Genomic DNA, 12,648 nt, shown 5'->3' on the forward strand with positions numbered 1-12,648 from the left:
GATGAGATGAAATCAGGTTCACACATGTTTTTGCACTCATTAAATGACAGTCATACAACCAAGAGGTGGAGTTACATGGTGTAGTGTCAGAACTGGAATATCTTTGGTGAACAAGCAACTGAGCTCAGAGTGTATAGCTGCAGAATGCAAGACATTAAGGAGAAGGGTCTGGGCAGGACATATCCCTATTTGGTTTTCTCCCAACAATATTCTAACCAAGCAGGACACAAGTGAAGATTCTGTTTGCTATTTCTACTCTTTTCAGTTCTGCTAGCTGTTATCTAATACTCTTTTTTTGGGGGGGGGGTCCGGTCGTGGGGCCTGAACTCTGGATCTGGGTGCTGTCCCTCAGCTCTTCACCTCAAGGCTAGCGCTCTACCACTTGAGCCACAGCGCCACTTCCGGCTTTTTTCTTTTTGCTTATGTGGTGCTGAGGAATCAAACCCAGGGCCTCATGCATACAAGGCAAGCGCTCTACCATTGAGCCACCTTCCCAGCCCCTCTAATGCTCTTTATTGTAAAATTTATTTTTATATTTTGTTGTGATATGGTTAAACAGCAAAAAAAAAAGCCAAAAGTAGAATGTCTCAAATGGTAGAGCTGCCAATAGAGAACACAAGGTCCTGAGTTTAAGCCCCAATACTGGTATAAAAGTAAACAAATAAGCTAGTAAATAGGTAAATAGGTAATATGAAATGGGTAGACTCTGGCTCAAAACCACATACAATAAAGAACTTTCTACAGCTTCCCTTCTCCTCCTGAACTTGGCCTCAATGGCTGTATCCATCCTTGAACTACTGATCATTGCAATTCTTCTCAAAATCAGTGACTCATCTTGCCCAACCCATCACTATCACCTTCATTTAGTTAGACTCCTTCCCCTCACTTTCCATGGTAACATCAAACTCTCCCCTTCTTCTCAAGCCTGCAATTCAACCTAGATACTGTCATTCTTAGTGAAGACCCTCTAAGGAGGCAGAAATGATGGTACAAATTAAGCATACAGTTTGTGTGGAATGCTTCTTCCCTTGCTTGCTCTTCTTAGCCACTATTTTAAAACTCTTTATTCCCTTGATTTTTTTCCCATTTATGGTACTAGGGCTGAACTCAAGGCCTGGTTGCTATCCCTGACTTCTTTTTGCTCAGAGCTATTGCTCTACTCTTGAGCCACAGTTCTACTTCTGGCTTTGCGTGCTTAATTATACATAACAGTCTCTTGGACTTTTCTTGCCTGAGCTTGCTTTGAACTGCTATCCTCAGATCTCAGCCTCCTTGGTAGTTAGGATTACAGGAGCCACCAATATCTTTCTTCTTTCCCTCAATTATGACAATACCTTGTTTTTCCATTGCATGCCTCAATTCCTCAGGAGAACCCTCTGACGCTTCAGCCCTGATTTTTTTTCTAAAGCTGATGTGATGATCATGTTGAGGAAGTTTTTACTTGTATCAGGAAATATTAGGTGGAAATATCACCCATTTATCTTTCTAAGATTTCATCTTCAGGAGCTTTCTAGCATTAGAATAGAAAACATCTGAGATCTAAACATCTAAAATAGAAAATAATTTCCAACTTTTATTATAATGTAATCACTTAGATATCATCCAAAACATATGAGTCATTGGCACCTCTAAATTCAACCCTAGAACTGATATTTCTGTATCTAACATGAAAGGGGGAGATATATCTGGATATGGAGAAAATTAATCAGCAAAATGATGTTAAAGTTTGATGAAAATCAGTCTATGTTCTGGGGACATCATAAATCCCATGCACCTTGGTAAAACCTTGGAAATTTGGATACCATTGCCTCCATAGGACTACAGGGGAACTGTATTACTCCATCTGTATTTCTTCAAGAGAAAATGAGGGTTGTGTTTGGTATTATTTCTCAGACAAGTGTATGACAAACGCAATGGTACTCACAGCAAAACTTACCTTGCAGGTTCAGTTTTTCACATGTGGCAGTAGACTGACCAACAGGACATTTGTACACGTCTCCCATTCGGTTCTGAGGAAAGCCAGTCCACGGTGAACCAACCAGTAACCTGGAAACAGAAGTTTTTTCCATTACTTGTAGTATGTTAAGTATTGTTTATAAAAGATAAAGTTGAGCTGGATTCCCATGGCTCATACTTGTAATGCTAAATACTGTAATATTAAATACTCAGGAGATTAAGACCTGAAGATCATAATTCAAAGCCAGCTTGGGTAAGAAAGTCTTTGAGATTCTTCAATTAAGTACCAAAAAGCTGGAAGTGGAGCTATGGGTCAAGTGGTAGTGCTAGACTTGAGCAAAAGCTCAGGGGCAGCACCCAGCCTCTGAGTTCAAGCCACAGTACCAATGCACAAAAGTAATAATAAATAAAAAGATAAAATTGACCTAGCTCTGTAAAAATCACACTTAATTTTATGTTGTATAATTGACTTTCTTCCTTCCTAGTTCATCAGATTCTAATAAATATAATCTATAATATAGTTAATATTAATAAATGACATTAATAAAACTAATGGTTTACATTGATATAATTAAAAGTAAGAACTTAAATACAATTGAAATAAAAAATAATAATCAAATAAAATTTAAATGAAGAATTTTACTAGAAAAAATAATAAATAACCTTAGTAAAATAGCTAAGGTTTGAATTCAGGACTTTGTAACTGCTAGACAGACGCTCTACCAAATGAACCATACCACCAGTACTGTGCTTTCTGGTTATTTTTGAGTTAAGATCTCAGTTTTTGCTTGTGCTGGTCTGAAATCTTCCTATGTACACTTCCCATTGTAGCTGGGAACACATAATCACACTAGCTTTTTCCGTTGAGATGGCGGTATTTCTTGCCATAAAACCCAGGGATTATCAAGTTGGCTTTGAACTGTGATCTTTCTCATTAAAACTTCCCATGTAGCTTAGAGATAGTCATGAGCTTCCTGCCAAGGTTTTGGTTTAGATTAGGTCTTGCCAACATTTTTCCAGGGATGTTGTTGAACCATGATCCTTCCGTAATCAATCTCTACTAGGATTACAGACATATATGATCACCTTCCAGGTAGGTGAAATCAACTTTAATAATATTTTTATTTTACTTGGTATAGCCAAACTAACATGCTGTCAGTATAAAAACTAGTAATGAGCTGCTTTTCATTCTTTTTAAATTATACATATATTATTGTAAAGATACTGTACAGAGGGGTTACAGTTACATGAGTAGGGTAATGAGTACATTTCCTATGGAGCATTGTTATCTCCTCCTTTGATTTTCCCCCACCATCACTTCCCTCCCCACCTCTCCAACTCCTCCGTCCCTCCAACCCCGCTGACATTGTAGAGTTCATTTTCAACATAGTGTCCTATATATCTCATCGTTACAATGGGTCAACCTGCATCCCCATTTAAGCATTCCATTATGCCCCTTCCCCTCCCCAAATTAGAAAAAAATGTATATACAAGGTGTAGAACACTGGAATCAAATACAGTGAAAACAGGGGTCATACCATGGGGGAAGAACTTACAAAAGAAACAAAAGAATCACATAGTCATTAAAAACAGTAGTACATAGTACATTAAAAACAATAGCAAGAAAGAAAAAACCCTTGTATTCCCATCTTGGAGTACATTTTGGATAACATCATCTCATATGGTCATATGTGCATAGACTTTGACCTTCTCTCCTTGTCATAGACAGGTACTAGTCATTGCAAACAAGGGAAACTATAGGACCTATGTTTCTTTGGACCTGGCTTACTTCACTTAATATAATTTTTTCCAAGTCTTTCCATTTCCTAACAAATGGAGCAGTGTCATTCTTTCTGATGAAGGCATAGAATTCCATTGTGTGTATATAGACTACATTTTCTTGATCTATTCATCTACTGAGGGGCATCCGGGTTGCTTCCATATCTTAGCTATGGTGAATAAGGCTGTGATAAACATGGTTGTGCTGGTAGCTTTGGTAAGACCTTGTTTGTGATTGTTTGGGTAAATGCCCAAAAGTATCATTCTTTTTTTCCCCTAAGTGCTTAAATTTAGCACACATTTTAAATGATGAGCATTTGTTCATATGGATAATTGACATCTCAAGATCCCAGGAACAACACGTGGATAGAGGCTGCTATATGGGTGAGCACTGCTCTAGCAGGAGTAGGGAACATCTAATTTGAGGGCTGTATGGTGCTTACAAGATCACTTGGTACATAACCTGATAGATGGGTGTACTTCACAGAGGCTGCTGCCATTGCCTCTCTGCCTGTATTGATTATTTTGTCTGGCACACAAATAATGTTATAAATATCCAAATGGCCCATGAAAGAAAAAAGCTGCACTCTCTGAGGAAATGAAATCATATTAAAACTCAAAAACAACAACTAACATTATTCTTTAGTTCTTCTGATGCCATAAGTATGGTCCTGGTTAGTTCATTTAGGGGGCAGATGCATTATCCAAGTATCTGCATGAGAAATGTCTTCATAAGGGGATACTTGGAAAAAATATGGGACAAATATATGATGGTGATTTCCTTATATGTAACGACATGTTTGTATCTGGAATACAGGACAAGGCTGGTGCTCACATCCTTCCTTTGGTTCATTTTACTTCCTGAAGATCTTCTCCATCTGGAGAATATGCTGTTCCCTACACAAGTGCCCACAACACGATTATGACCACAAGAGAACAGGACAGTAAGAGACATGGAACAGTTTAATCTTTAGAAACTATAGCAGGTTTTGATGAATGTTCTGTGAATGGAAACATCTGTGCTTTAACCATTTGCTTTGCTTGTCAAAGTTGGAAAGGGTAAGACTATGAAATTTAATTTAAATTATTTCATGAACATCCTGCTTGATAATTCACTACTATCATATAAACATGTACCCCATATAAGTGCTATAGAAAATAAAGAAAAAATATGGGAAACATCATAGAAAATAACAATCATGGGAATTGAGGTTCTATCCCTTGGCATTCTAAGATTTCCAATTAAAGTGAATAGGATGGCATTTTGTAGTGGATGCATGGCTTCCCAGAATTATCTAATTTAATCTGCAAAACATGCCGGAAATTGTGTTAGCTCCAATTTATCTGTGTATCCGAATCTAAAGCCTAGGGTCTTAGCGCTCAAACTATTTCCTTTTAGCAGCAGGAAGACCTGACACAAGTCCTGGATTGGAAAAATACTTGATCAGATTAAGTTGAACTCCAGCATGAAGTAGAAACCAGAAGTGGAGAGTCAGGTCAAACAGTGGGAATTGATGTATGGTTGTGTGGTGCTGAGGGGCTTGACGATCGTGTGGGATCGCTCGCTCAGTGTGGGTCCCAGGCTGTGCTACTTTCAGTGTCAGGTAAAGACAGGAAATGTTCGGGTAATACTGAATTAGGTAATTCAGATGACTTCTATGATGTGCATTTCCACACATTCTCACCACAGCATAAGAAAGACCTCTGAGAAACAAAAGGTAAGTGTTTCTGACCTAAAATTGACCTATCTGGATCCTCAGAATCTCCAGCAGTCAGGCAGTACCACCCATTGCCTGTTACCTCCTGGAGAAGGTACAGGTACAAAAGATAGTTCATTGCTTTCTATCCACCACGCATGTCCTGAACACCCTCTCCCTCGCCTCCTCCTGCCTCATCTAAGAATGTGATAACCTTGAAGTTCCAGAGAGGTTAAGACATCATCCCTGAGGCCCTCCTAAATCAACCAGAAAAGAAGAAAGAGAGGCAGGTGTCTATCTATCTGCTCAGCTATGCGCTAGTCAACAAGGAAGATGTGCAAGTAGTTGCAATACCCTGGAGAAAAAAAGCTTTCTAAGTACTATGTGATATTAAAATCTGAACACGACAGGTTAAGAACAATGGCAAAGCAGACTGCTGTGGTGACTGTTGAAGAACAAGGGTGTCTTCATCCTGTGTGACTCATTACATGAATACGGTGAAACACATTAGAAAGTTGCCTCCCAGGCATACCAGTAACTACCTGAATGTTTTTACAGATCATGGCCCATCTCCTTTATTGGTAAAGTCTGGAGAGAATCTTCCTCACTCCTACCCTGAGGCCCCCATGGAATCCTTTTCTTCACAGCTCACCCTCATGAGAACCATCCATGACATCACCAGCCTATGGCCACTCCCAAGGAATTGTGACCTCCTTAAAGTAATCAGGCAAGAAGTTAGGGAGGCTGGTATTTTTAATCTATAAACTTTTACGGATTCAGCTGTTAGCTGGAAGAGACACACCAGGACAGAATGTTATGAAGGTTAAGGAAGAAGATCCACTTCTAGGCAAGTCCTCCTCCTGAACTATGACAAAACTTTGAAGCAATGGATTTAATATAATTAGTCAACCAGACAAAGAAAAAGTTCATGCAGAGTTGTGCTGTTGAATAAAATAAAACAAGCATTTCAGAGGAGTTCCAAAAAATAGAACAATTTCTTATACAGAAAAATCACAACATTGGGGCTGGGAAGGTGGCTCAGTGGTAGAGTGTTTGCCTTGCATGCATGAGGCCCTGGGTTCTATTCCTCAGTACCATGTAAGCAGAAAAAGCCAGAAGTGGTGCTGTGGCTCAAGTGATAGAGGGCTAGCCTTCTGCTGAAGAGCTGAGGGACAGCGACCAGACCCAGAGTTCAGGCCCCACAACTGACCAAAAAAAAGAAAAAAGAAAGAAAGATAGGAAGGAAGGAAGGAGGGAAGGTAAGAAAGAAGAAAAAAAGGAAGGAAGGAAGAAAGAAAGAAGGAAAGGAAGGAAGGAAGGAAGGAAGGAAGGAAGGAAGGAAGGAAGGAAGGAAGGAAGGAAGGAAAGAAAAATCACATTTAATCAAAGAAGATTATTTTTTCAGTAAATAGTAATATTGTGGATGGAATAATACTTTGTGAAATTTACATGTTGAAAGTGTAGTACCCAATGTTATTATGTTTGCAGATAGAGGATTTATTAATTAGTACAAAATTCGGTTATAATGTGGGACCCTAATCTTATTGAACCAGTTTCTTTATAAGAAGAGATCTTCTAATGCACACAGAAGGAAAATCATGGAGGATAGAGTGATAAGGGAGCTTCAAAGAAGAAAGATCTCACTAGCAATCAACTCTAATATAATCCTGATACAGGAATTCTTCAGAAGTATTGAAAACATCCAATTTGTGGTATGATGTTACCACACTCTAATTGGCTCATACAGATGAACTATGCCATATTTATAGGTCTGAAGACTGAAAATAATAAAATATTTCTTGCAAACTAAAAATTGTGTGTGCTGTTTCTCAAAGCAAAACAAAATCCCCAGATATAAACTTCTCTTTTCCTACAGTTGAAACTGGGAACTCTTCCAAGACTACTCTAAATAACACTTACCATTCAATTATCTTGTGGGAAAATAGTGATTATGTAGACTCCCAAAAAGTAGTCAATTTGCCCACCTCCAGAGGAATTTAAAATACTTTGTTTAGTCAGTAAACAGTATTTATGGCAGTGTAGGTAGGATAGTTGTAAGCCCACAATCCGGAAGCTGTTATAAATATCTTCCTTTGTCTGAGACTCCAAACTCTCCAAGTGTCCCTTCAATACCAAGGATTTTTTTTTCCTTCAAGGTTACTGATGGAAGTATACTGAAAATACTATGGCAAAACATTTTGTTTTATTCAGTGCAATAACTATTTGTAGAGCTCCTATGGGACTGGAATGTTGCAAAACTCCAAAGGGCGTATTCTCCTGAAGACCATGTGCATTGGCTTATGAGGTACACAACCTGTGAGACTGGTATATGGGGAAGAGACCTACTATGCACTACACTGGTATCTTGGCACTGGAGATACATTAGTATATAAATCACTCAAAGATCTCTGGTCACAGAGCTTACATTCCAATGGGAGAAAATAGCTAAGAAATGTAATACGTAAACTGTATGGTGATATTGGTCAGTGCTTTGGAGGAAAAATAAAACAATATAGTTAAGGGTACAGGACAGAAGGTGGTGTGCTCTTTACTAGAATGGTCAATGAAAGCCTCACCGAGAGGTGATGTTTAAGTAAAGACTTGAAGGAAGTAAAGGCAAGAGCTATAGAACTTGGTAAAAGAACTCAGGCTATTGGAACACATGCAAAATCTCTGTGACTGGAGCAGGAGTTCAGGAGGGAGATAAGTCCAGACTGATTCAGGATCTAGATCATACCGAAATTTGTATGTAATTAAAAGCTTTTTGTTTTTTTCCTTCTGAGTCAAAAAAGAAAGTCTTTGGAGGATTGGTTACCTGAAGACTGCCCTGTTGAAACTGATTTTATTAAAGCAGAGGTGAAATTCTTTGAAGGTAATTGCAATAATCCATACTGGAGATGATGGCGGGCTCTCACTGGTAGAAGTACAAGTGGTGTGTTTGGTCCTATTTAAGACAGCTTGTGAAAGTAAGACTAGTAAGATTTCTTAAGGGGTTGAGAGTTATATGAGGATGTAAAAAATAAACAAGGAAGAAAGGAAGGAAAGAAGGAAAGAAGAAAGGAAAGAAGAGGGGTAAGGAAGGGGTAGGGAAGGTAAAGAATGATCCCAAGACTTTGGGCAAAAAACAATTAAAGGAAGTAGTCACCGGGGTCAGATAAAGGGAATACTACAACCAGGCACCTGCAGATAGGCAATTTTAGTACTTAAGCCTCAGACTTCTTTGGCTGTCACATTGTTTTGCCTAACAGTTGGATGGCTAACCTCGCCAAGTCCATCAGGCTCACCAGGCAAAGTCCACCAACCTCATTACTGCAAAATATCTAAACCTTATTGTCCTGCCTCAACAAAACCCCTACAAATCAGCTAAAAATCCCTACAAACCAGGAGCAAAAGAATGAATAAAAATTGTTATTTCAACTTATCTGACATGCAGTTTTTCTGAAATCAAAATTAAAAGCTAAATATTCACCATAGAGCATGGTGATGATACAAATCCCCATTCTTGGACTATCCTGATATTTTTTAAATTTCAATAAATAGTAGTTTAAATGTTGAGAGAAGTTACAGCCTTGGGTTCCTCCCCTAAAGTGACCTCATTTAATCTGTGTAGGAACGCCTAGGGTTTGGTATAGGTTACCATGTCCAGTTAAACTTTAGATCCAGCTTCCATATATGAGAGAAAACATGCGCCATGTATCTCTCGGAGCTTGGCTTACCTCACTTAGCATGATTTGTTCTAGGTAGGGGTGTGTAATATTTTAATGAGCAAAATATTTCAGAAATTAGACCTGTGATCTAGTATCTTTGGTGGTTTGGTATTTGATTATTTTTATTAGTGATTAAAAATTAGAAAAGCAACAGCATTGAAAAATTGCATTATAGTTTATAAAGCACTTTTATATGCATTATTTCATTTGATCCTTATAAATACTGTATAAGTTTAGAACTATTTCTATTTTCATGTAAAGAAACTGACCCTGAGTATCTATGTGACAACAAAGCTTAGATCAGCATCCATGCTCTTTCCTTCCAAGTTCCACATCATTTCCATCTTATTAAGTTCACTGAGAAGTCTTTTAGAGAAGTATGTGCTCTATTTCCCATAATCTGAGCCATAAAACAATTAACAAATAGCTTCACTGTGCCATCTAGCATCTCCCTTGCATCGCTCTTCATATAGACGTGGATAGACATGTTTTCTGACAATTGGATGCTAGAAAGCAGTCTGCAATAGACATTTAGACATCATTCCAGAGGAAAGCTTGTCAATCCATGACTAATCCATGGCATGTGGCATTTCATGGATTCGTGAACATTGTTTCATTACTGGAACAGTAAACCTCCCCTAAGTAAGATTACAAACATTGGGTGTCTACCTGGGCATACTGTATGTGCATACTGAAACTTGTGTCCAGAAGAGGAAGGAAGAAATAATTCAGAGCAAGGCATAGTTAACATATAACTTATGATGATCATTAAAATAAACCATAAATACTATTGTAACTTACTGAGAAAATAATTAGCAAGCATAGTGTGATGAATGTATGACAGAGTAAATGTGTGATAAGTATAGATGAGTCAATGGTTTGATGCTACATGGGCCTAGTGTCCTAAAACCTATACAAGAATATATTCTAGTTACGTACTCAATGTCTTAGAGGATCAAAAATTAGACTAAATTATAAATAAGTAAAAATATTGGAAAAAGAATTTATATTTTTAAATTTTTACTTAAATTTAAAGTTAAAGCAAACCATTTGTTATGAGGTGGGAATGGGATCTACAAGCCAAACGGGATAATGTGATGGGAAGAGAATCCATCTCTGGAACATAAAGATGTTACTGGCTAAAACTTAAGGAATGAAAGGCAAGGCATGGCTATTTTGGAAAGGGGATCCAAATATTATTCTTGGCCAAGAATAAGAGGAAGAAACAGACTTGAGCTAATCAATGTTCAAGGATGATAATCCAGGAAAGGTGTGAAATGGTTGAGGGACACAAGAATGCAGCAATAAGGAGGAATTGGATTTTCTTTGTGTAATTTGATGAGGTACTAGTAAGAGTACATCATAAGGGTGGTGCTTTAGTCCTTGAAGAGCTTTACTTCATCCTTGTAGAAGAGGCTTGCTTCATTCTGTCCCCTAAGGACAAAACGTGCTCTGTGCTCCAGAGAGGTTGTGGGACTGTCCCTAAGTCACGTAGGGAGTAGTGGTGGGGATACTATGGGAAACACTGCTGTGCTGGAGCCCCTCACTTTGGCTGAGGAACCTTTGTTTATGAGAGGATGAAAAGGAGAGTGGCAGCCATTTCCAGGCCCAGACAACATGCTGTGGTAAAGCCAATGGAAGATTGATGGGGTAAGGAGAATAATAGAAAATTTAATTTCAAAGTCTGAAACCTTACCTTGCATTATAAAGTTGGTGTAAAAATAAAATTTAGGTCGTACTTAGGAATACTAACTATATCTTACCACTGCTTCCTTGAATGATTACAAAAATATGTTTATTTGGATCATCTTATCTCTGTTTTGAAGTAGTTTGCCAACTTTATTATTTATTCGCCCCCAAGTCTTAGGTAAACTACCTAAAGTTTCAAAGTTTAGCTTTTCCATTGGAAGAGAGGGTGAATTTTAACAAAGCTCCTAGAGTTATTTGAGTATAGTGTGTTTGATACAGAAAGAGTACTTGGTTATTATCAAAGAATCAATTGAGGTTTTCTTTGGGGTTTGCTAGAGAATTACTTTTTTAATTTCAAATGTTTCTATAGGCATATTTGAGGAAGGTGATATCAAATTACAACATACAGAGTATTAGTAAACTTTCTCTATATTGAAAAATAAGCCAGGTGCTGGCAGCTCATGGCTATAATCCTAACTACTCAGAAGGCTGAGATCTGAGAATCAAGGTTCCAAGCCAGCCGGAGCAGGAAAGACCGTGAGACTCTTATCTCCAATAAACCACTGGGAAAACTGGAAGTGGCTGTGGCTAAAGTGGTAGAGCATTCGCCTTGAGCTGAAGAGCTGAGGGACAGCGCCCAGGCCCAGAGTTCAAGCCCCATACAGACAAAATAAATAAATAAATAATAAATAAAACAAAACTACAATATAATGTCATTACATAAGATTTTAAAATACTTTTTTTTTCTATGACATATGGTCATTCTCTGTTTTCCTCTCGTCTAAAGGAACTAGAACCCAGCAGAACCAGAAATCCAATTTCTCCAACTGGAAATATCCGTCCTCAGTCAGTCCTTGTCACAAGAGTGACTGCAGTTTTGAAATGTTTTAGTCATATAATGAGCTCAGATTGTTCTTGGGGCCACCCCTTCAAAGGACAAACAGAAACAGTATCACCACAACTCCAGGAAATGATTTTAAACATATCTCAGATTGTTTGTGATAGGAATTGCATCATCCACATCTGAACATCCTGTGTATAGAATAAAAACTCCAGGGCAGGCTAGTCCTCCTCTGCCTTCATTGAGCAAGAGCAGAACACAACTCTACTTACAGGCAGGGAACTCCTCTGGTGTTTGCTTGTGAAGTCATCCTGCCTTTAAAACTCTCTAGTCTGCTTGAAACTGTCGAAGGCTCTTGAGAATTATCAAAGGCATCTCACCTCTATTTGCTTCAAGTGTAATAAAATGTCTAATAAATAAGACTAGTAATAGAGTCCAGATTGCTTTGTTAAAAACTGAGTAGATTCTGATATAAAATATGTCTGTAAATTCTTAGAAACACAAGACATTGGAAGCAGCTACAATTTTATAATTTTATTTTATAAATAACATTGTGATTGAAGAACCCAGACTACTAGAGCCTGAAGAGAGTTGTCTGAGGTAAATAAAGGACTGAAAGATGTGTTACAGACTAAAATAGATATACAGAGAGTCAAAAGAGGCAGAATTAACTGGCGCCAAAACCTCACTTCAACTTGCAGGCAAGCAGTGAGTCAAAAGCAAAGGAATCAAAAGTGTGTGTGTGTGTGTGTGTGTGTGTGTGTGTGTGTGTGTTTGCACATGTGCATATCTTATGCTCAAGAGAAAAGACTCACAGCTTATTAAAGGACCTCATAGTATTACCATATTCTGGGCTGAAAGTTAACTTCATTAAGATCAGAGGAAAGTTAATGTTGAAACAGTTCTTCCCACATCTGCTACTTCCATAATGTCTGTGTGATTGTCATAAATTAAGAGTGGGGAAGGGCCTGGAGCCAAT

General features: G+C 38.1%; 1 protein-coding gene across 1 annotated transcript in view; it reads right to left on the reverse strand.

Annotated features, from left to right (window-relative positions):
- Window positions 1-12,648, reverse strand: part of Itga2 (integrin, alpha 2 (CD49B, alpha 2 subunit of VLA-2 receptor)) — a 69,092-nt gene that overhangs the window by 50,442 nt on the left and 6,002 nt on the right. The window contains exon 3 of the mRNA XM_013018509.1: window positions 1,937-2,046. Within this exon, the coding sequence (XP_012873963.1) occupies window positions 1,937-2,046 (110 nt within the window). The remainder of the gene's footprint in view (window positions 1-1,936; window positions 2,047-12,648) is intronic.

The sequence above is a fragment of the Dipodomys ordii genome, unplaced genomic scaffold (assembly GCF_000151885.1).
Source record: "Dipodomys ordii isolate 6190 unplaced genomic scaffold, Dord_2.0 Scaffold41, whole genome shotgun sequence".
Taxonomy (NCBI): domain Eukaryota; kingdom Metazoa; phylum Chordata; class Mammalia; order Rodentia; family Heteromyidae; genus Dipodomys; species Dipodomys ordii.